Below are 26,004 nucleotides of genomic sequence, written 5' to 3'. Positions count from 1 at the left end.
GATGCCCCTGAAACAGTTTGACTTTGAGGATCGCTTCACATTTGTATTTGTAACACTGCAAATCACTGATCTTGATGGAAGGGAGTTAGTGGATTGTTGAAAATCAACAGGAGTGAGAAAAAGAAGCGCTTAAACCCATGTCATAGGGAAGCTGAGTATCTTATGAGCTTAAATGAAACAAAAAATAAATACACTTTATGAAATGGATCTATTTCCCCAAAAATGAAAAAAAATTAGTGCTGATACAATGGACGTTTAAGAACGTGACAATAATTCTATTGGAAAAAGCGATTTGTTTCTTTACATTAAAAATTAAAAGGTCAATTAAACCATTGACATGTTGACTTTACTTAAAAAAGTGAATAAACCCATTGTCACTGTTAAGTTGACCTAACTTAATTCTTATAATGATGCACATTAGGGCATTGCAATATATCGTTTCAGCTTTGATACCGCATCACATCGCAGCAACTGCAATGCAGAGTTGGAATTATTATGATAGTTGATCGGCAATAAAGAATGTAGAGTGTTTACATTTTACATTACATTTGAGTATTCAATAATAGGGACAGCACAAAACAGATATATACATGAGATGGAACTTCTCGTAATGGTGGATCAAACATATATCACTGAGTACATTTACTTGGACACCAACAATCTGATTTTAATGCGATCAAGACAATTCTCTGATTAAGAGTTCCCTATGTAAACAGCTCATTTGTAATCTGATTAGGGTCATAATCGAACTAAACAGAAATCGGATTAAGACGTGGAGTATGTCGATTTTAGTTATTGAAGTGCAGTACAGACATGTAAACACCTTAAACTGTTACCGTCGTGTAGGATTTTACGCTGCATTTTGCGACAGGATAGTCTGTACATACGGCTATTGATACTGTTCTCGGCATCGCAAAATGCTAAGATTTTTTTTTTTCCCATATGGTGTGCGCTATTAAATTCAACTAAACCTACACTCTTCCAGTAGTTCCTACTTGCATCCAATATCTCATTTGTCACAGGGAGCAAGCATGAAATGTTCCTAAATGAAAGTGAAATAGTCAAAATGCAGTTAATGTCAACAAATTAAAAATGAAATACCCGAAATTACATGAAACTCCACAGGAAATGTGGATAGTGCGGAAATGCAATGACGTTAATCAAATTATGTGCTATAACATGTAAAACATGATCATGAAAAGTACATTTAAAAAGCAACTCATGTTAACACATAAATCATATCATTGTCTTATTACGAAAGACGAATAATTTGATTACTGATGTCCATGTAAACGTAGTCAGTGTTGCAATTCTAAGAAATATATGTGCCGATAATAAAAGAAATACATCTTATAACTTTTTGTTGCATTTTTTTCTTCTTCATTTACAAATATCTAAATATTCTGTGGATGGTTTTCTTGTTATATATTGCTGATATCGTGATCTATTATTATTAGGGGGAAATATCATGATAATATCGTATCGTATCGTATTACTGTACATAAAAATCCAGCCTGATCTCACAACAAAACGTAAGTATTTTATGCTTTGTCCGTTTTGTGGCTAATTCGTTTGAATTTGTACTAGGTCAGTAGTACGAAATTGTAAAATTTTTAAAAAGGAGGTGTGGCACATAACCCCACCCCTAAACCCAACCGTCATTGGGGGATGAGCAAATCGTACTAATTTGTACAAATTAGAACATACGAATTCATACAAATTAGCCACTAAATCAAAAAGTTACGAATTGCCATGTGATTGTGTTGGAATATCTGACTACTAATTTCACTTTAATTTATTTATTCTAGCAATTTCTTTGATTCACTCCTCTACAAGATTATTCCAACCAAAGTTAACAATTGTATTCCAAATAAAGCTATTCAAGTATTCATTACACAATATAAATCGCAGCAACACAAAATATTGTAATGTCAGATTTTTCCAATATCGTGCAGTAAAAAGTTTTTTTTTTTAAGTCAACCAAACGCTTTAAAATAAACGGGTTTACTCACTTTTTATAAAAGTAAATTAAATGAATAACTTTTTACAATGCAGTGCCTTTGTGATCAGCTTTGGGTTTAAAGGAATAGATGACCCAGAAATTAAAATTTGCTGTTAATTTATTGACCCTCGGGTTAGTCAAGATGTAGGTGACTTTTTCTTCAGTCAGAATTTTTGCTGAAACTGTGATTCATAACATGAATGATAAAACAAAAGTAATATCCACTTATTTGGATGTGCATTAAAGGTGATTTAAATAATCATTTGATTATTGTCAAAATCCACAGCTACTCATTTAGTTTTATCTGTACACTGTAAAACCCAACAGTCAACTTTATCGAATGAAATGAGTGTAGTAAACTCAAAATTGCCTGAAAGTTAATTCTATTTATTTGAAAAGTGTTTTGAATTCAGTGTTGAAGGTAATAAGTTAATTAATTACCTCATTACTTCAACTTAAATGGAGTAAGTTGACAGTACTCGTATAGATTAGTTTTTGAACTTAAATGGTTTGAAGCAATCAGTTTCCTCAAACGGTTTAAGTTGCCTTAACTTATCGGGCTTTACAGTACTCAGTTTGAGTTCTCTTTATTTATCGGGTTTTACTGTGCTCAAATTGCTTTATTTACTCTAAGTTCACAGTACTCAGGATTAGTTTTGAACTTAAATGGTTTGTTGCAATCGGTTTCCTTAAATGGAATTACCTTAACTTTTTGGGTTTTGCAGTGTGTTTATTTTTGTTTTAATTCCTCAATCTTTAATGATCCACTAATTTCAGGATTTCAGAAGCCCTGAGTGAGAGTAAACTAACAGCAAATGTTCATTTTTGGGTGAACTATCCCTTTAACTGACTACTAACTAACTAATGAGGGACACATTCACGTGATCATATGGCGTTCTGTGTGCCAAAGTTTCACTTCAAGCTTAAAAAAAAAAAAAAAGTAGAAACAGTTTAAAGAGAGATGTAACTGCATGATATTAACATTTGCTACATTTACTGTAATGTCACAGAAACCTCTGGAAATGACATCATCAGTAATGGAACACATTCGTAGGTTCTTCAATCTCAAGTTTTCCTTCATTCTAGACTGATTTGTGCAAAAGTTACCGAGGCTTAAGAGTGCTCACGTCTGATAATGGAAATGAACGCAAGATGAAAACGGCCAATTATTAATTATCAATCATGTTTTTCGCACGGAATAGCAAAGAATATGTCCTCAAGTGGCTTTCAGACTCAAACCATAATAGCAATAAAGGTTGAAAAAAGTGTACAAACTAAATACACAGATTCATCCACCAACTAAACAATGAACCCTTTGTTTTTCACGAGGACTTTTTCCTCCAAAAAACACGAAGGTACCACATGGGAACACATTTGTCTGAGTTTGTTTTTTTTTGCACATTTTTTTCACTCTCAGTTCTTCAGTCACTAGGGTAGTCAACATTTAAATCAAAGCACATTTTATCTAAAGAAAATTGTTTTTTTTGTTTTTTTGCACTAAACAACATTCAAATAAAACATGGCACAGGACATTTTTTTCAATATCGTTTTGTTTTTTTCATAGTTCAGTCTTTTGTTTCACATATCAAATTCATCTTACTCTTTTTCTATGTTAAAATGGAAAACTTTGTACGCGTCTTTTCACTCTTTTTGTATAAAAATGCAGTTGTATTTATATATCTATACACATTTATATATATATTTATATCATTTTCATTTGTTGTAGTTCCTGTAAATTGTGCAAATTCAGCAGTAACACAAGTGGCAGGAGACTGGAGTGAGGGAGTTGTTCGATCAACCCGAAGAGCAAAACTATTTAATACGAAATTAAGCGCTGAAATAAAACTCCGATTGTGGGAAGAAAAAAAAAATCACCACAATTTATCCTTCATGGGCTTTTAAGGTCTTCTGGCTCATAATACAAGACATCCTTGGTGAGTAAAAGCACACATACGTGGCTCAACAAACTCCGATATGGAAAAAAAAAAAATTCCCAAAAAAAGTCCTATTGGTTGGACGTGGCATCCGGGGAGACATTCTGGTGAGTGTTGAGTTCAAAGGAAGTGATAAACGAGGATTTCCACCCTGGGCTGAGGGGTCTCCAGTGTACTGCTTCTGTCCTTGCAGTCCGTTAGCTTAGTATGCGTGTGTGTGTATGTGTGTGTGTCTGTGGCTTGGGGGACGGGGTCTGGAGGTCAGGGGGAGACCGCTGAGGTGGGCGGACAGACGGGGAGGGTTTCTCAGCTTGTCAGAGCCATGGTGTCGATAACCTGTTCCAGTTTACTGCGCAGTCTCTGTCGCCGAGATAACTCGTCTTTCTGTAGCGCCGACAGGATCTATAGAGAAGAAAAAGACCTCTGATTAGAGAGTTTTCACAGTTTAGTTGGTTCCTAAAGGAAAATTTCTTTGATTATTTGTACTGCAATTCTCTTTATGGCAAGTAACGCTTCAAATAGACACTTATTGTAGCCTACAACACTATTTTCTTGCACCGTAGTAGTTTCAAGTGCCACAAGATGCTTCCTGTGTTGTCAGTGTTTAAACAAAATTGAGATATCGTTTAGAGGCCGTTTAGAGGTCATTTCTGGTTAATGATGTCAGAATTTACCACTATTTTAAATTAGATGTGTGAACGGTCTTTTCAGGAAAAATTCCGTATTGTCCTCGCCTGTGCGAACAGCCCTTTTTGGAATCAACCGGTAAAGTTTGTTCTGGAAATTTACCGGTATCACTGTGTGAAAGGGGCTAATGACGTTATGTGAGGGTATATTTGTTATTGATTTGTGATTGTAAGCAGAGCGGCCTAGGAACTCATTGCGAGTGTTGAAGCTGGCTTCTGCTGATGAAACTATCTTCAGTAAACTTTATTTATTTGTTTGAATCTCTAATTCCGGCTCTTCTTCATCTGACAAACTGGTCATTCTTTGGATTAAAACTATAAATAATCCCTGCAAAACACATATAACTGAGAAACTGACTTTAGAATTGTTTTTCTGATAAGCATGTGTGTTTACTTAGCATGTTTTTTTTTTAATATCTGCAAATATATTATGGTATTTTTATGTGTCAGTATAAAAAGTATAAAAATACCATAATATATTTGCAGATATTTAAAAAAAAAACATGCTAAATCTGACCTAAAGTAAAATAAAAATACATATAGTTTTATTATTATTAAATCTAAAACTTCAATTAAACACTAAAGTTTAAATTATTATAAAAAAAATCCATCAGTATTCGATGATCCTACAACAACCCCATGCAGAATGAATTTAAATTGACCTGTTCACTATAAAAACAAACCTCTAATGCTAATTTCATGGTGGCTTTAAAGATAGTGTAATTCAAACACACAACCTCTTTTGGCTACCAGTCAGGATCTTTAACCATTGGACTTCATCGCCCACTTTAGGAATGTGTCAGTCTGTTGATGGAAATGCAAATGTGCCGATCACGCTGTCGCAACTTGTTTGCAAAACAGCGTGAGATGCTAACAACCCATCTGTGTGGTTTAACCGAAAAAAAAGAAATGCAAGTGTCTAAAATGTACAAGAAACGTGCAAGAAAAGAATCTCCAACACCCTCAGCGTCAGATAATGGGCCGCTAATTTCCCTCCTGTTTTCACGCAGGTTCAGCGAGGGTGTTCGCGTGGACACGTGCGCATCTGGATAATAAAGACTAATGAACATAAACGGCTGTTTAAAACGCAACCAGCTGCAGTGTATTAATGTCAGACAGAGCCGTTTCCTAGAGCTGCCGTGGAGATGATGTTTGATGAGTTGTGTTAGACTAAACTCTCCCGAAGGTGAGGGAAATGAAAGACGGAAATGAAACGTTTAGAAAGAAAGGGCTGGTTGCTAACTATGGACTCCTTTTTATATCTGCTTAATGGGTGAAGAAACACAGTTGTAAATGTAAGAATAATTATGCGGACCCAGTGTGTCTATTTCTTTTCTTTTCACTAAACACACACACGTACGTACGTTCGCTCATTTCTGTGTGAGGTAGAACTAAATGGTCTCCTTCAGCGGCTCATTATCTCTCCATTTATCCAGGCTGGCTGGAATGAGTCACTGCTTTTGACACATGATCTCGCGTGTGCTGTCAGATGGCGTTACGTGTGAAGGGCTACATGGATAATAATGCGAGTGGCCATGTATTAAAAGTGTTAGATTTCAGTTTTGGACATTTCAACAGCCTATTCAGGCCTGCTTTGGTTGAAATTTCTACTAGTCAGTACTAGTCAGAGATGAAGTCTCTTTTTCCTTGCTCTTTTAAATATAGACCTAGGCAAAATTAGACTATATGCTATTTCTCACAGAAAGTAGTAATATGTGTTAGTTGACTCTACTCTAAACCAAACGTTAAAGTCCCTGACTAAAAATCTGATTTCCCATGACCTGTAATGCATAGAGATTTTAAGTTTTGAAGTAGGGCTGTGCAATTTATCGAAATTAAACCGCAATCGCGATTTGAAACGTTGTTATTAGCTAATAGCATGAGGCTGTGATATGAATAAATATATTATTTAATTTTCCCACCCAGAGCAAATGCATGACTGCCGTCTGTTTGTGACAGTTTTACTAGCCAACTTGAGTGAGCAAACTTTCATTCGCCCAATCAGAAATTTGCAACAAAACTATGTGGAACGCCCACAATAAAAAAAAAAGGGAAAGGAAAGCTCAGACAAGTGGGATGATGGTGTCTGCTGCTTTACAAGCATTACAGTTTTTCTCAGTCGCTTTGGTGCATTTCTCACAACACTAGTGCATTTTTGCACAACATTTAATGATTTTCTCTAAACAATTAGTACAAACTGCAAAACCTAGCTGATAACCTGCAAAAGCGCGTCACATGCTCAAAATGGATAGTTCATTCCTCAAAAGCAAGTATTCATGTCAATCAAAGTGTCAGTGTCATCAAAATGAAAAGTCCTGCCACCATTGTTTATGAACAAGATAGTCAAACGGTTTAGTCATGTTTTCATCATGACAGTTTACATTTTTTCAACGCAAAAAAAGGCTGATTTTGGTGACACTTCCTGAAAATGCTCAAGACAGCACTGTATACTATTTGCACAGCCATTTGAAAACTACAGTAAAGTTAGACATCACTGCATTTAGTGAGGTATCTGAGTACAAGACACTGAATATGTATGTTTCGCATTTTTACTGCATTTGCTCTTTGCAATACTAATTTATTCCCAGCATTGTGCAAAAGAATAAACACACCCTTATTTACAACAAACATAAACTCCCTTTAGGTAGAGCTGTGCACAACTGTACACAATATTGCAGTACATATTGGAACTGAGCCTACAACATACACAGGTCTGTAAATCATTCATCAAATAGTTCAATTTTAAAGACATTTTCAGGAAAATAAAGATTTAAATTTGTTTAAAAAAAAAAAGCTTGACAGATTTTGACAACTAGTTCAACATTTTTGTATGTAATGACTCAAGTAATGAAATGAAGACTATTAGTTTTATATAGAATGACTATTCAGCATTCACAAGTTTGGTTAATTTAGACTGACATGACATAAGCAAATGATAATGTTATAAACAGCAGAGAGTTGTATGAAAGCAATTGATGCATGTCCAAAAGCATTCGCAATTTGTTGAAAAGAATGAGAAACTGCTACTGTGATGTGCACAAATGACTAATTGTTTTGAGAAATGCATTACCTGTTGTGCAAATGTAAATAGTGTAGTGAGAAATGCACCAAAGCGACTGAGAAAAACTGTAATAGACAAATTACTATCAAAGAAAAACAGCACGTCGGTAATATGGGAATATTTTGGTATCAGACACCATTCAAAAACAGGGAATATGTAAGAGCTGTCGCAGAATTGTTGCCAGCACAAGGAAAAACGACAACCAGCACCTAAAAAACAACACAGGTGGCTTTATAAGGAGTGTGATTGAGCATGAGCTGAAGCTTAACTAAAATATTTAACTGCAAATTAAATAGAAATCGTAGTATTTGTCAAAAAAAAAAAATCACAATTAAGGATATTTTCCCCAAATGCTGAAAATATTGCAAATCATTTTAAGAAAAGTCACCAAAAAATCAGTAATTTTAGGCCACATGAAAGAAAAAATCCCACAAAATCCAGGTTTAGCACTGAGCAGAAAAAAAAAAAAAAATTCACAAGAAGGCTAATTGCTTTGACTTTAACTATATACTGTATGCATTAACAAATTCCCTGACTTTCAATGTCTAGAATAAACCTTTTTAAATCTTCATGATATTTCAGGAATTCCCTGACCCGTGGGAACCCTGAAGATATAACGCTGTTTTTCTCTTACCTCGTCTTTGTACTTGGTGATGTAGGAGTAGATCTCGTGGAGGGCGCTCATGCTGTTGAACTGGCTCAGATGGAGTCTGGACTGCTCCGCTAGATAAGCACTCATGTCCTGATCACTGATGGCAGGCATGCGTGCGATGTCTGAGTAATACCTGTAGGAAGGCAAGACAAACAGTTAAGCGTGATGATCTGGGTCTTTGGCGGTTATGAATAGGGATTAACAATGTAAATGATATCTTATTTATAAGATTAGTTTGACCAAAAATTTAAATTGTTATTAATTACTCACCCTCCTGCTACTCCTAACCTCCAAGACCCAAAGAAATAACACAAATTAAGATATTTAGGTTAAATCTAAGAACTCCCTCATCCGCCATGGACAGGAACTTTCAAAGTCCAGAAAAGTAACAAAAAAATCCTTAAAATACTCCATGTGTCGACAAGTTCAACAGTTTCTTCTCCTCAGTGTCAGTATATTGCGCAGGTTTACAAGCAGAATCCGAAATTTTCGTCCGTAATTTTTGCATGTTAAAAATAACTTTGACCTCACAGTATCAATCGAATTGACAGACTACATCCGGAACTTTCGTCCATCATAAAAAAAAAAATTTGAACCAGGTTTGATTTTTTCTGCTTTTCGCATTCGAAAAATGATTTGAGAGGTGATTTGACAGTTCAGAGCCACCGTACAAGTGGAAAGCTAAATACAGTCATGTGAGCTAAAGATAACTTTATGACAAACACAGTGCATATAATAAAGGCAGAATGTGACGGACAGTTGGGAACCCCTATATGCTAGATTCAGTGACTGGCGTGTGTGTGTGTGTGTGTTCATGCATTTGAAATACTGCTCATAGACATTATAATAGAAAGAATGGTCCGCTTTCAGTTGCTTTGAAATGGCTATTAAAATGTCTGTAGGTACTGTTAGTGTCTGTTCAGGATTTGTTTGCGTACGTGAATGTGTGAAGTATCACAAGCAATGTATCAAAATTCCACTGATTTCCTGAAATAAACTTTCATTTTGGCATAATCCTGCGCATAATGAGCTGAACTCTCCTTCCTCTCTATGCAGTAATGAATGAACACATTATGTAGCCCATTCCTCTTTCTTTTTCAACTTTGGATAAGAGAGGACAACAAAGTATCACTGCTTAAACTGACTCTGGAATATTTTGATAGTTTTTTTTTTCATAATGGATTATTTAATACGAATCAGACTCAGTGTGCAAGGTTTGTTTACGTGACAAATTTTTCGGATATGAATACAAAAAAACGTTAGTGTGCAAAGACCTTTACTGTATACCTCCAGATGCCCATGCACAACTACTTCTGTTTAAAACTAGGCACAGGCACAAGAAAACATCATTAACATTATAGCATACACTGTAAAAAGCCCATTGACAGCCACTACACTTTTCTGACAGGGTATTCCAGCGTCATTGAGTGTCAGAATGTTGTGGGACTGCTGTACAGAAGTTATTATTAGGGATTATATATCGTGAATAGATGGCAAATGTGGTCCTGAAAAATCTTCGTTTGAAGGGGTGTATAGCGCTTGTTCTTAGCCCTACGCCTTCAAGCTAAAGAGAATTGGGACACCACTACCCCTTCACGGGCATGCGCAAAATGAGGGGTAGGGGTAAGAGGAAGGGCTAAGGAGAAGAATTGGGATTGGGCCTAAGTAAATCATAATTTTTGTTCAATGTGCATCTAAAAGCTTTCTCATAGCTTGAAAATATTCTGATTTAACCACTGAAGACACATGGAAAGTTTTGATACCTTAATAGACATTGAATGATTCAGAAACATTGCTGTCTACTACACTGTAAAAAATGCTGGGTTCCACATGATCGATTTATGTTGGGATAAGTTACTAATATTAAGTTATCTTATAATTTTTTTGCAAATTTATGAGAATTGAACATAAAACAAATACATTGTTCCAAGAAACGACCAGGAATTGTGTTGTTTCAGCTCATTTTAAATAAGTTGTTTGAACAAACTGCTTTTTTTGTGTGTATGGACTGTAAAAAATGCTGGGTTCTATACACAATTCCTTAATGTTGTGCTAACACAAATCGATTAAGTTAACTTAATCCCTTTTACAAATTTTAGTAGGTTGAACATAAAACCATTAGGTTATATTTAAAATAAAACTCAAACCAAAACTCATATTAATTAAGTAGTTTGAACAAGCAGCAAAAATATTTTTTTTCGAGTGTATGGAGGATGAGGGAGCTCTCAGATTTCACCTACAATAGCTTAAATTGTGTTCTGAAGATGAACTAATGTCTCAGGGGTTGGAATGACATGAGAATGAGTAATCAATTATTTTCATTTTGGGTGAACTAACACTTTAATATCTCCACTTGCTTACCTTTCTACCCAGTTCTTGTAGTTGGGAATATCTTTAGCGTAGAGCAGCTTATTAGAGGGGGAATCTTTGCCGAGCTTGTGTTCGGACGTGGAGCAGGAGTCCATGAAGGTTTGGGCCACGACTGAGAGACACGCATCCGTGATGCTATTCTTGTGGATGTCAAACACAAACTGAGGATTCTTTATCACATTCACCCAGAACCTTAACGGCAAACTGTAAAATATACAAAACACACAGGAATGAGGATGGAAAAAAAACTAGCTGACTTCATGAAATAATAATTATATATGCATCTTAAATGAGACGTTCAAACATTGTCGCTCCTCACCAGTTGCTCTTCCAGGTGTGCCGAACATCTGAATCTGTGATTTGGTGTTTGTCCGCCTGCTCATCCAGGAAGTCAAACATGTATTTGATGGCGAGAGGGAGAGCACTGCCACGATGCGCTGTGCTAAATATCGTCTCAAACAAATCATCAACGAATTTCTGTAGTGTACCCTGTAAAGAAAGAAATAAAAATGCCTTATATATTGTATTTTTCATATGCAATACAGAACAGCCATTTATGTAACCCTCTACTACACGCATTATGATAAATCGGATATGACTATCTTGACTGTTTTTCTTTTCTTAGAATGGCTTAACTTGAAGTGCTGTAAAAAAATGTTGATTTTTTTTTAAGTTACTTTTTTTTAAGTTACTTTACTTACAGGCCCGGATTGGCTAATCGGGAGGACCGGGAGAATTCCCGGTGGGCCGGTCCGTTTTTTGGCCGTGAGGGCCGGTGTCCCTAGTTCCAGAATCGGTTGCTTTCAGCAGTCACACTTTTTAAAAATAATTTAATTATTTACTTGACCACAGCCTTCTTATTCATTATTTTACCGCAGCTCTGCTCTTTTTATCTATTTTCTCGTAGCCTCGCGAGCAGGATGCAGGTTAATGATGATATAACTAGATAAGTCACCATTAAACGTACAGCTGTTGTGGTACAGTGGTTAGTACGTTAGATTATGATGCGGCCAACTTGGGTTCGGTCCTTGTCTGAGTAACAATTTTTTTTTTTTTTCATTTTTATTGTTAAGACATAATACTGTAAGGGTTGTTGAACATTTGAAGTTCTAAAAGAGCTGTTTTCTCAAAAGAAAACGTGATAGTGTAATTAGAAACTGAATTGGAAATAACCTTATTTTAATATAGTCAGTGGTGAACTGAGGTGGGCCGGTCTGAGGCTTGAAACTCCAGGGCTGAAAAAGAGTCCCACTCTGGCCCTGTTTACTTAAGTTACTATATGGCAACAATGTCCAACACTTTTCTTATAATTAATCTTTTTTTTTTTTTTTTTTTTTTTAATGATTTAATTGGTGTTGCAGAATTATAAGCTTTAACACAGAACGTATAAATGACACCTTATACATACTTTCCAACAACTGATCTTCCAACAGCTTTCATTTATTCCATTCTTTTTGCTGAATATTATTGAAAACAAACCTGATATTGTATTATCATGTATACAATATACAGTAAATATAACTAATTTCTTCACTAATATTATAACAAATAAATAACAAGTCTAGTATATCCAGATGCATCTGAATAATGTAGCTACAAGCTAACAATGTTTATATATTATACGCTATACTACTGTATAATATACTACTATACACTATACTAAATCTGTCTTCTCTGCGTCAAAGCTAACTTACCTGAACTGTCTGCATCACTGCTCTTATCAAATGTCCAATCTACATCATTCTCATGTCACTAAAGCCAATCTCATCCTCACTTTCATCTGCAGGAAAGCCAGCTCTGTCCTTTTCTTCTTTCACTTACCATTGAATATGTTGGTGCTCGCTAATACACAGTTCCCTGTATTTATATATAATCAACATTACTGACATTAAAATTAGATTTTATCCATAATTCAAATGCCATTAACACATGACTAATCAACATTATATTACTAGCATTCAAGTTGTTATTGTTACAACTTAAAATATCACAGCTGACCTTGCTGTTTAGCTAGGCTATTGCAATAATATTGTACACTATTCCACTATTGGACAGTGTTGCCATCTGGCAACACATACATTTGATCGATTTACAAAAAACAAATTTGATAAAACCTTTTGAGTGATCAATATGAATACAACTTACTGGAGATGATGTTTCAGTTTTTTTGTGTATCTCACATAATTTGATTTTTTGTTTTTATCGACGTTTACATGTACATTCAGCAATAAACATCAGTCGGTCAGATACCGCGTCACAGAAAAACACTGCATGTCATGTGACTTAACCAAAGCACATCATTGGCTAAACTAAGGTCTTCTCTTTAAGAACGTTGGTCTTAAAGAAACAGTGGCAGGGAAATGAACATGGCAACACCATGCAGTAGAGGGTTAAGTGATAAAATCTGTTTTTTTTTTTTTTTTCAAAAATTAAAATGTATGATAAATGTCTACATTTAATTATACATTTTTCAAAAATCTGAAATAATAAATTCAGATTAAATTGAAAAATAAAATCATCCTGGGAAATAAATAAATATTGAAATGCTTTTTAAACGCCATTAAAGACCTTGTTAATATGTAAATATTAACATACAGTACAATTTTACTCAACAACAATATGGCAACTTATTTAATTTTAATAATTTAATTTACTTAAAACATTTATAATAATAATAATAATAATAATAATAATAAATAGTATAATATATATATATATATATATATATATATATATATATATATATATATATAGCATAAAAATAATTCATAATACTTTTAAAAATACATACAACTTTAAATGTTTTTTTTTTTTTTTTTTTTTTTTTACTGGAAATTAAAACCCTTCATCAACAATATTCAAATATTATCATACAGTGGAATAATATTACTCAGAAAATTAATTATGCTCTTTTATTTTTGTGCACTGCATTATGATTGAATGCATTCAGCATAGTTTTTCCTCACCAGCTGACACTGTATTAAATGACAGAAACCTTAACCATACGAAAAGCCTGAAAATGTAGAAATGTCAATTCTCAGCTGTAAACCTCCCCTATTGATCACAATGGCTACTTGCACAAAATCACTACATGCATAAAAAAACGAAAACTTACTAAAGGCTTAAAATCACTAAAGAGCCTCAAGCAGCAGAACTAGAGATGTTGGTTTATTCATCATGTCTGAGAGCGGGAGAACAGCAGTGGCTCTCAGATAATATAGAGTGTGTTGATTAGGATGCTGTTTTGTGTGTGTGTGTGTGTGTGTGTGTGTGTGTGTGTGTGTGTGTGTGTGTGTGTGTGTGTGTGTGTGTGTGTGTGTGTGTGTGACAGACAGACACAGTCCGCAAGGTTTCCCAGCATTCATTCCGCGCTGTCACCACGCACCATGAAGTACTCGATCCACAACAAATTACCTGTCTCCTGCTGTTCTCTTCCGCTCTGGCATTACATTTATCTATCGTTTTTTATTATGTATCAAAATTGACCACCCGAGAGGCTTGTAAACATATTCTGATTTCATTTTTTTCCTCTAGCCTAACAATTAGAAAGCAAAGCAATAAGCTACGGAAGCAAGAAGGATGGAGGAATATGTAGCAGAAATAGTAATATTATATTGTGTCCTGACCGGGTAGGGTTCAGATTTGGTCAGACAACAATGAATGTGAATTTGTGCTCAGAACATATTTTTATGTATTATATGTATGTATTATTTTGGACCAAAAGGTTTATAGATATGTCCTTCATTGGTTGTTGGACTAGGTTGGACTTGAAGGAACACTCATTTTACAAATCAACAATACAGTTAAACATTTAAGTTTTACCACTCATGCAACCTGAGCGAGCACTTTTAGCTTAGCTTAGCATAAATCATTGAATGGGATTAGACCATTAGCATCTTGCTCAGAAAAATTGAAAAAGAATTTAGATTATTTTCCCATTTAAAGGTCGCCACAGCGAATGAACCGCCGACTATTCCAGCATATGTTTGTACGCAGTGGATGCCCTTCCAGCACAACCCAGTACTGGGAAACACCCATACACAGTCATCTAGCACACACTCATACCCTATGGCCGATTTAGTTTTTTTAATACACCTATAGCACATGTCTTTGGACTGTGAGGGAAACCGGAGCACACGGAGGAAACCCACGCCAACACAGGGAGAATAATATTGATTATTTTCTTATTTAAAGGTTGACTCTCATATACTAAGACATAAAAATAAAAGTTGCTAATTTCTAAGTCAATATGGCTAGGAACTATACTTTCATTCTGGCATACTAATTAAGAAACTTTGCTGCTGTAGCATGGCTGGAGCAGGCACAATTATATTATGTAGCACTGGAAAATAGTTAACTATAGTTGACAATGTTAACTATGTTACAATGCTGTTAGTTAATTATGTTACAATGATGCATAATATCAGTGTGCCTTCTGCAGCCATGGTACAGCAGCAAAATTCCTTGATTATTAAGCCGGAATGAAAGTGTAGTTCTTATCCATATCAACCAATACATGATGTAACTACAGAAGAGTCAAGCTTTCAATTAGAAATATGGAAAATTAAAAAGTAAAAATTTTGATAATTGCCATTGTGGATGCTTTAAATTAGAAGCAACATTTGATCAAGTTGCAATTGGTCTAATCAGATACAATGATTTATGCTAAGCTAAGCTAAAAGTGCTCCCGCCAGACGTGGAGATCAGCTAAATGGATTCATGAAATAGTAAGAATCAAATGTTCACCTCTAGGTGACATGTGCAATGAGCAATAAGCAGTTCAAACTGACACTGGTAGCATTTAAACAGTGAACAAAATACATAATCAGCATCTGAGGTGATCATTGTAATAGTAGTTTATGCTGTTGTTCTGCCTGTGAGGTCAGAGAAAATAGTAACAGTTTCTAAATCAGAAATTTCAGGCATCAGGAAGCAAAAACATTGAGCAAGCTGCTAATGGTCTAATCCGTTTCAATGATTTATGCTAAGCTAAGCTAAAAGTGCTCCTGCAAACCAGGAGATTGGCTGAATGGATTCCAATCAATCAGATTCAATTGTTTAACTCAAGGTTACATTTAAAATGAACCTATTTCAGTGTAATTCTGCTGCATTTTCTCATCCTGAAACTGCAAGATGGACAATATGAAGGAGAGAAAAGCTCACCTTGGTGGCCAGCAGTCGTGTCAGGTAGATCTCTGACACCATCTTGCTGCCGCGATCTCCCTCGCGCTGGTCTGCGTGGTCGTGGTTCTTCACGAGGTGCCAGAGTTTGGTTCCGCTCTCTAGATCAGGGGTGATCATGGGCGTCCTGGACCTCAGACTGTCCGGGCTACTGGCTGTCCTCAACATGCTCTCTGTAAACAAAGACAGAGTTGATCGTTCAACAACAGCAAGCTTTTAAACAAGACATGTAGTCAAATTTGTCCATTTGCTAGGGTAGTCCAGCAGGGGTGTAATGATCTATAATAATGGAATGATACAATAATTAACACAAGAACTACCAGAATTCTATAACTGAAATTGGAATAGTAGACATTGACTATTCACATACTGTAAGAATGTACCGAATTGAATTTTTGTCACTACATATCTATATTAAAAGCTTTTATTGAGATATATGTTTATAATTATATTTTAGAAAGTCATTTCTAGGGTCAGATATAATATTTGGACATTTTGTTTTTTGCCATGTCTGCTGAAAAATTTACATGTAATTTCACTTCTTTTTCTTTAACAGCGCATTGTGTTCAGTGTCCTGACTGCCTGTAGACCATTCTCAATCAATCCCCTTCGCGCCATGTCTCCTGTACAGCACAGAATGCGTTCAGTTTGCGTTTCAATCGAACAGTGTGACTTTGTGCTGTAATGTATTGTATGTTTGCATGTTTTCTCTCTACAATGTTGACAAAACATTCTGCACTGTCAAAGACGACTGCAGTGGCACCCAAAAGGCAGAGTAAGATGCTAACCTTCGCACAAAAAGTTGAACGTCTGGACATGCTAAAGGAAGGTAGAAGTTACGTGGCTGTAGGGCACCATTACGGAATAAGTAAATGAATATCAATATTCCTTCCATAATACTGGACTTATTTTTCTATGAAGGCTTGAGAGTGTTTCAACAAAGAGAAAAGTGTGAAATTTGTAATGCCTGTCAGAGAAAAGTGTATAAAGAGTGTAGTGAGGCTTTAGCCTTAAAACAACTATATTAATTGTAAAAAAATAAGCTGACTACTTCATGGATATCGCCTATTGCAGACTTTTGAACGTAACTCCTGCAAATAATGAGGGACCACTATAATCAATAATACTACTAAAATGATTTTAAAACTGAATAAATATACAGTAAATGTACACACATTTACACAAGTAAATAAATAGACTCTGATGGGCTAAAAATCTGCAATAATCTGTGAATTTCTGTCTATACCCCTAGAAATACAATATTTTTTGCAATATAGCCTACGATTGTGTAACAGTTACTAAACCACACGTTAATGCGCATCACGTCATGAGCAAATGTCGTGAAAATATTGTTTTTGAATGTATGTGAAGTAAAGTTTTGTTTTTGTTAGCAAAACATTGCTTGGCAACAAAGGCACGCACATTTAAATGCAATAGGAAAAAAAAATAGTGGATGCTGAAATGTATATGCAGTCAATTTGGCCATTCAAGGTAGAAACACTCAACTCTTTAAAAAAAAAAAAAGAATTAAATGCACATACATTTAGGAAAAGAAACTGAATACTACAGTTTTAAGAGTTTTATTTTTAATGTTTCTGAATTGTAACAGTCAACAACAGTCAAAATGGCTGCCTCTGCAGTTCAAGTGTTGACTTGTGATAGAATGTATCAATGCTAGTCATAAAATATTGACAGCTATATAAACATTTTAAGAGCTACCTTTATTTTGACACTCTCCACATCTTCAAGAAAGTCTATGCAGTTCTACCAAACATGCTTTCATGTTAATTTCTAAATAAATTAATTCAAATATAAAAATAAGGCTTGTCAGTGATAAATATATTTGTTGTGTTAATCTCCATAGTCTATTACTGTCAAAAAGCAGAGCAAGTAAAGCTGTTTCTTTGTCTCTGCTTGAATATTCTTTCTTAATTCAATTTATTTAGGCATATGACCACAATACTGCACTCAATACTAAGACAATTGTTCTAAGATCACCCAAACAAGTTTGCATTTAGTTTAAGAAATCAACAAACTATGTGGTATCATAACCCATAATGACAAATGTGTTATACAAAAAGCAGCGATGTGTGATTCTATGAGTGAACACATCAGTTATTGCAGCTTTAAACCAAAGAGCGGCTCTTCAACTGAAATTTCTCACTGTGAGTATGAAGCCAGGACGAGGCTTTGATTCCCACTCCAACTGTATTATAAATTATACATGTCTTAAATATATATAATTTATCAGTTAGAGCTGAAATTATGGCTACATACCTGCAGTGTATGTGAGTGTCATGACTGATAAAGCCAAAATACGCCTGCGAAGCAAACCAACTTGAACTAATAGGTTTTCTCTGACCAATGAGAGGACATACAGGCTATTATGTTTGCTTCAAAAAGTTGTCTGGTAAATAAGCGAGGCTAAACGAGAAGAAAGTCCAAGATTGTATCAAATTAAGTCTTTGTTTTACATCAAAGCGGGTCTGAAAAGGCCCTCATAAAAATATGATGCTTATTAAATCTCTCATTACAGGTTTTCTGACACAATAATATACATTTAGGGGAAAAAAAACTGAATATTACAGTTTTAGGAGTTTTATTTTTAATGTTTCTGAATTACAGTAAACAACAGTCAAAATGTCTGCCTTTGCAATTGAATTAGAATACAATGTATTGATATTTTAAAGATCTAAGGTAAACTGTCTGCTACCGCTTTCATTATGGCAAAAATTGTCATGTGAAATGGTGTTTAAACTCACTCGAGTAGCATGTAACACTGAATGAAGTACATAATCAGTACCTGAGGTGATCATTGTAATAGTAGTGTATGCTGTTGTTCTGCCGTGGGGTCATGGATAATTGAACATTTCTAAAATAGAAATTTTGAGCATCGCCGTCGTGGTTAATTCTAAAATATTTCAAACTTTTATCATAATAAAGATACCTTGCTGCTTTTATTTTGATTACTTCTATTTTAAGTTAGGCGGTTCATTCCGCTGTGTTGACCCCAGATTAAAGGGACTAAGCCAAAAAGAAAATGATTAAATGAATTAAGTTATAACTTATTATTTGTTGTGATGTCAAAGCTGAATTTTCAGTAGTCATGACTAAGTTTTTAGTATCACATTATTCTTCTCAAATCTACCATTTCATTAAATTGATCAAAAGTAGTATCTTTAAAGTGGAAGTGAAGCGGTCAGTCAAGTTTACATTATTTTGTAAATTGGTTTCCACTTTAATGAACATACAGTATATATTACATTTTGAAGAAAATCTGCTCAGCTGAGGGAACGGAACCAACACCGCAACGTTAGACACAGTGATATGAGATGGTGGCTCCCTAGCTTTAAAATGTATAGTAAAACATGCTTTTTTTTCAAAAGAGTTAATAATCGAGTTTGTAATATATATTTTCTTTGTGGAAATCGATTTACAAAATAATGTAAACTTGACTGACTGCTTCAAGTATTTTATAATGTTAGAAAGAGTCCTGTAAAAAGAAGTTTTCTTTGAAACTACTTGAAGGGTTCAGATGTAAAAATCTCGAAGTGCCATCTGACATTTTCTCCTCAAATGAGCATGTTTCTAAGCCTCTTATATTTATGTTCAGTTATTTCACTCTAAAGGCAATGCAAAGAACCTATGACATAATTAGTGGATTTACTTAAGTTACACACAGGAGTAAAATGACCATTTTAGAAAAAAAAAAATATTAAGACAGCATTTAGACTTTTTTTTGTATCTGACCTCTTTATATACATATAAAGATGTCAATAAAATGTCAACAAAAATATTTGGGTGCGAAATATTTTTATTTGATTTCTTATTTATATATATATATATATATATATATATATATATATATATATATATATATATATATATATATAATATATATGTTCAGTTGGCCTAGCTGATATACTTGTCTATTACTAGCAGATTGCAGCGTCCCATCACGTGTAGTTAGGACATGTGTTAGAGTGAATGGGCCTATAGTAATTCTACCTTTGTAAGGTGATCATACAGTATTAACATCAGTGTAACGCATGGCCTCCTGAGGCTTATTGCTTTTATTTCATCATTATCTAGATGGTTCGGAAATATTCCCACCCATCTTCATAAATATAATATAGACCCCAAACCTAAACAGCATAAAACAGTCAGATGGGTGGTTGTAAATCAGGTCCGGCGGTCTCTTCTATCTGATGAGCAGTCGGCTGCTTAATACCCAGGAGTTACACATCAAAGATGAGCACAGAGAGGAGCTGAGCTCTGGCTAATGGATGGTTAAGCACAGTAATCTGTCTGAGGATAAGGCATTCTGGGTAAGGATCATTTCCTGTGGATGCCCTAAACTACAATGAATATACTGCATCTGCAGAATCCATCAAAAACTCCCTCAGGTTTATTCTATCCTTAAGTGGCAAGTGGGAGTGAAAGATAGAGTCCTGCGTCTGGAGTCTAGTTAATCAGTCACAGACTGGCAGGCCGGAGCGCTCCAAAGAAACAGCCACTGTAAGCTTAATTCGGCTCCTCGCAGCGGCTTTATATTACACCGCATAAAAAAGTCAAGGCTTAGAAAAACATAATAGTAAAAAAAAAATCAAATAATAAATAAAGGAATAAATAAAGCAGGGAATGAGCATTTTTAAGCTACACGGAGACTGCAAGATAACAGAGATAAACAGTAATGGCTGAAACATGCTCAGCAGAGAAGCTCATGCACCGAAATGTGTCAGAACACAATTTATAATGCAATACAACGGTGTATTGCTTTTGTAATGTTGCCGGAAGGATGGGCATTAACATTAACTGTTTTCTTTGCCAGTTTTCATGTTTTAAGTCTTAAGAGCGAATAAAGTTTAAGGACAAGTTTTATTTCAGACACGTCGCTAACTATAAAACCCATCAGACTCAGTGGCAAACTTAAAACCACATAAGGGCCCGACTACTGTGAAGGCGATTTTCCATTCCAAAACACAGCACACCTCACTTTTTTTGTTGACAAGGAAAAAAATGTGTTGCACTTTTTATATCGCTAGGCAACGATCAGCTGCGTATTGTACGAGTGTTGCTGTTGATATTGTTAAAATTATGTCGTATAATGTTGTAAAAGATGTCATACGACTTCCATTCTGCAAACACGTAGACAAAACATTGTTAAAAACGTCAGGTAAGAGGTGAACGCTATCTTTGTATTTATTTTTTTACAGTTCAGTACAGGGAAGAATACGGCGCTTGACGCTAAAGACTTTCTTTTTTTCATGTTTCTAGCTTGGAAAGGGGTTATTCTTGAGTTAGAATTGTTTTGAGATATTTCTTTCTTTCATTTGGCTTCACTACCATCCCCTTACTCTTGACTTGACCTAATTTTGTTTGAATTTGCTATTTTATTACATTATTTTTATTATTGTCAATGTTTCTCCTTTTTTGTATATATATATATATATATATATATATATATATATATATATATATATATATATATATATATATATATATATATATATATATATATATATTCGGGCATTATTCTGGTTTCACTTTTAGTACATTAAATCACTTTTGTTGGCAGTTTTGTTGTTAGTGTCTTTTGCTTGCACCCTCACTTTGTGAAAGTACCACACCTTTCAAATGTTATTCCTTTTAACCTAGACTAACATCAAAGAGGTGGTAACAGTTATATTTATTACTATTGTGATATTCAAGATTTGTAAGTCATACAGCAGTGGATAACTTAAAACAGCAAACCCCAAGACTCTCCTCCATCTTTAAAAGTCTCTGTAGTCATTTAGTCAACGCAAACACTGCTGTCACCTCCATGGTAGCCTCTGCTTTAATTTGATTGGAAAATTAACAAGTGACTGACGTAACATGCTTTTTCCACTCAGATTGTTTTTTTTTTTTTTTTCCGTTTTTCCGTGCGAACAGCACGCAACGGAAAAAAAACACGAGGTGCAACAGGCAGTAAAAAAAACGAGGCACTCGCAGCAGTTAGTAAATATGTTCCCCCACAAATAAAATATTAATATATATTCATTCATTCATTTTCATCCGCTTTTCCAGGGCAAGATCGCGGTCGCAGCAATCTTAGGAGAGAACCTCTTAACTTCTCTCTATCAAGACACTTCCTCCACCTCCTCTGGGGGGATCCCGAGGCGTTCACACGCCAGCCCAAGGCCTCCTCTCAGCAAGACATGCCTGGAACACCTTCCTAGGTATGCATCCTCAGCCTGAGCCACCTCAGCTGACTTCTCTCAATGTGGAGGAACAGCCACTCTACTCTGAGCTTCTCCTGGGTGGTAGAGCTCCTCACCCTATCTATAAGGGTGCGCAGTGCCACCCTGTAAAGGAAACTCATTTAGGCCGCTTGTATGCAAGATCTTGTCCTTTCGGTCTTGTCCCAAAGCTCATGACTATAGGTGAGAGTAGGAATGTAGACTGGCTGGTAAATCGAGAGCTTTGCCTGTCGGCTCAGCTCCTTCGTCACCACAACGGACAAGTACATCGACGGCATTACTACTACCACTGCACCAATCTGCCTGTCAATGTAATGTTCCATTCTTCCCTCACTTGAGAACAAAACCCCAATATAAGTGAACTCCTCCACCTGGGGTAAGGACTTTCCTCCAACCTGGAGATGGCAAACCAGCTTTTTCCGGTGGATAATAATATATCCGCTTTTTTTTTTTTAAATCTGCATGTAATATTTGCAAAACTATTTTACAGACATTGACATACATTTCTTTATTTTTCTCTGATATTTGAAACAGAACTCTATTTTCTAACATTATAAATTCCTTGTAAATTAGAGATGCCAATGTTGATCAATTTAATGAAATGTTGGAACTATTTCTGAAGAATCGTGTAATACTAAAGACTCGAGTAACGACTACTAAAAATTCACTAATGACAGGAAAAAAAAACTAATAAAAACTCTTAATAACCTTCTTAGCACATCCTGCTTTCTAGGATACCGACATCACCCTTAAACAAAACCAATCCAGTCGACCACTGACCAAAACCATCTGCCTTGGACACTTGCAGATGTGTTTCATCATTTGGACGAGTACACTTCTAGTTGAATAAACCCCTGGTAGTGCCAACGTGCACGTGTTTGTATCTCATTTCTCAATGTGGCACAAATCACGCATAATATTCGCTCGGTATAATGAAAGATGACACGAATATATAAAAATACCCAGCGAGCAGTCTGAAATAAGACTTCCTCTGTTCTCTCCTGCGGCCCGTGAATGCATCGTTCATTATTAATGGTACGAGTGTCAAACTTCATTACAGAGACCCAGGGAGATGCATATCTGTCCGGTGTTCTTATCGCCGTGCCCATTCTGGAGGCGGCAGAGGAAACATTCCTTGGGGTATTGAAGATATGACTTCCTGGACCGGGGTGTGAAGGGATAGGAAACAATGTTCAAAGGTATTTTCATAAGAATAGAATCACATTTTTAAAAAAAAGAGATCCTGTTATGGCCAGGGCTGGGTCGGTTTAATCATGCGTATTTTGTCAGTAAAGTCGGTTCTAGTAAACCTCCAGCACATGCGTTAAGATGCAGCAGTGTTTACTACATATTAGAGCTTAGATTGGGCACAAAATATTAACCTCCACCCAACACAAGCCCGTGCACCTTGTGCTCGAGCCCGACCCGGTTTGACACATTAACTGTAATCATGAGCCCAAGCCTGATTTAAACGTGACTATTTTTTAATATGTGGGCCATTTTAACAGACGTTCTCAACTACAATTCTGAGGCGTTTAAACTACAGAAATTAGTTTAGATTTATCTTAATCAATACTGCAACAAGGACAAAGCATGTAAACTGCATTGTTTGTTTATTCAGAGTGGATCCGTACAAAAGAGGATACTGAAGGGTGACTATCGGCCTTTCTGCCATGGCAAGCCTGCTTCATGTGTTTGTTAATCGTGGAAGTCTCTGTTTTTTTTTTTTTGCTAAGCCTCTTTCACACCGCATGTTTGTTTTTTTTTCGCTGTCCATGTTAACAGATTGTAGCTTTCATACTGCCAACAGAAGCAGCACATCAGTGCTAGATAGATGCCTGCTTTATATACAAGAGCTGAAGATTTTTGCCCGAACCAGATGGGACGCGACAGGTTCGGGCGGGTTCAGACTTAATTTTGATCATTGTAGATGGCGTTGGGCCGGGCTTGGGCTCGTACAGTAAATGAACAGTCATGTGATGCATTTTAATTAGCGTGAGAAAGTAATAAAAAAAAAAAATTAAATCCAAAATTAAAATCCATCCCTGCAAAAGTGAAACAAATGATAATGGAGTCGTCAAAAAGAGTAAATTTTGACTAGTAAGGCCAGCCATCAGTTCAAAAAGAACGGTCATTCTAGCCTCCAAAGTATTTCGGCGGTCACTCATACACTGCGTATTACGGTAGAGCGCTAAACAGCAGTGTACAGCAAGATGACAAGGAAGATGACGAGGTCACTCACAACATTAAAACTGCTGTCATGGAAAAATGAAATTGATGTTCTTGACAGGTAAAAGATGAACAAACAATCCTACCCAAAACATGCTAAATTAGCTAGAACAGTATGCATCCCGGCCAGTAGCAGCAGCAGTGAAAGGGTGTTTAGTGCTTCCCAGTAAGCGCAGAAATGGATTCAATAATGTTCCTCCACAAAAACCTAATCTTGGTGAGTAAAGGATTTTCAAATTATAACAAAATATAAATTAAACCTTAAAATCATAATCTAGACAAAGTAAGGCTATATAGGCTTATGTTGGCATTATTTTTTTAATAATCCGCTTAATAATCTGCTTCATCGCCACCTTAATGCCAGATTGTGAAGAGAAGTGGCAAAACAAATCCCACAGAGCCTTTATCCTAATTTCATTATAGCCAAATAATACCCGTCATAATTTAGAATATATTTTAATTTAATTTATTAAGAAAGCCTTATTTTTATTGGTGTGTTGGCCAATTTAAAGGCTAAGTGTATGTACCCAGGCCTATTTAGAGTGCAGAGATGATACAATGTTACAGAGGACTTATTTTATTTCTTTATTCCAACTTCCAAGTGGCCTATAGCCTACATTTGGTATGAATAAATTATGTTAATACACATATAAACGACTTATTCATGAAAAAAGGCAAAAGAGCTGTATGCATGTGCACATTTAAATAATGTTGGGCTATAAATGAGTTCGGGCTTTTAAAAAGCAGTCAATCAAAATGTACTGGCTCGGGCTGAATTCTGTCGGGCCTAACTTTTATGGCCCGATTACAGCTCTACTATATACACACTTCAGCTCTGCTTGCGTATGCGGTGTGAATGTGTGCCAATGGAGGAGATGCTGCTACAGTAGCTAGAGCGTTAATGTACATGACATGCGCTGCGAATTGTGCAACTTTGTAGACCTACACGTGTTGCTTAGGCCAACTTTGCAAAACTGTTTAAATAATATGTCTAATTATGACATAGCTCTCCACCCAATTAGGCAAATTATGTAATGACAAAACACACACACACACACAAATGCTTGATCACGGCTGTGGGTCGGGTTAAGTCTGGGTTCGGGCAGAAAATCTAAACTCTACTACATATAGTTGTACACTGATAATCTATTCAAAACATTGTTTTACATTCTAATTCAATTTTATCATTCAATAATGACATCAAGATAATCATTGTGCAAAAATAACAACAGTCTGTAGTAAAAGCTGAATGTGAAATTACTACATATAACATGTTTTTACTCCAAAATAACCTCAAGACTACAGTCAAGTGTTTGACAAATCCATCTGTGAGTCCGTTCCATAGTCGTGTGTTTATTAGTCATGCTGAATCAACGAAAGCAGTTAAATCTTCTGTTTATTCAGGAACCGCTATTTTCCCCAGAGAATTTCCTTGGTTTCTTCATGTGTATTTAGGCAGGATTGTGTATTTCTGCAACAGCACCCCCTCAGGCCTTCATAAGAGATTTTCTACAAATCACACTGTACATCCTTGAGAACACGTGCACGGCAATCGACAATTTCAATTCAATTAATCACCCAGACTGCCATGATTCACATCAGCATCACATTTTTTCCCAAAAGCAACGTGCGAATCACGACTTGAGC

General features: G+C 35.6%; 1 protein-coding gene across 2 annotated transcripts in view; it reads right to left on the bottom strand.

The window, feature by feature from the left end:
- Nucleotides 1–3,549: 3,549 nt before the first annotated feature.
- plxna1a (plexin A1a) overlaps nt 3,550–26,004 on the bottom strand; it is a 424,291-nt gene continuing 401,836 nt past the window's right edge. For both annotated transcript variants that reach the window (XM_017353686.4, XM_003201217.7), the window contains exons 28-32: nt 15,869–16,059; nt 11,025–11,194; nt 10,697–10,909; nt 8,318–8,468; nt 3,550–4,338 (exon numbers count right to left, since the gene is read on the bottom strand). In XM_017353686.4, the coding sequence (XP_017209175.2) occupies nt 4,243–4,338; nt 8,318–8,468; nt 10,697–10,909; nt 11,025–11,194; nt 15,869–16,059 (821 nt within the window). In that variant the 3' untranslated portion in view covers nt 3,550–4,242. The remainder of the gene's footprint in view (nt 4,339–8,317; nt 8,469–10,696; nt 10,910–11,024; nt 11,195–15,868; nt 16,060–26,004) is intronic.

Source organism: Danio rerio, chromosome 23 (genome assembly GCF_049306965.1).
Source record: "Danio rerio strain Tuebingen ecotype United States chromosome 23, GRCz12tu, whole genome shotgun sequence".
Lineage (NCBI taxonomy): Eukaryota > Metazoa > Chordata > Actinopteri > Cypriniformes > Danionidae > Danio > Danio rerio.
This window is presented reverse-complemented; position numbering and strand designations above follow the sequence as displayed.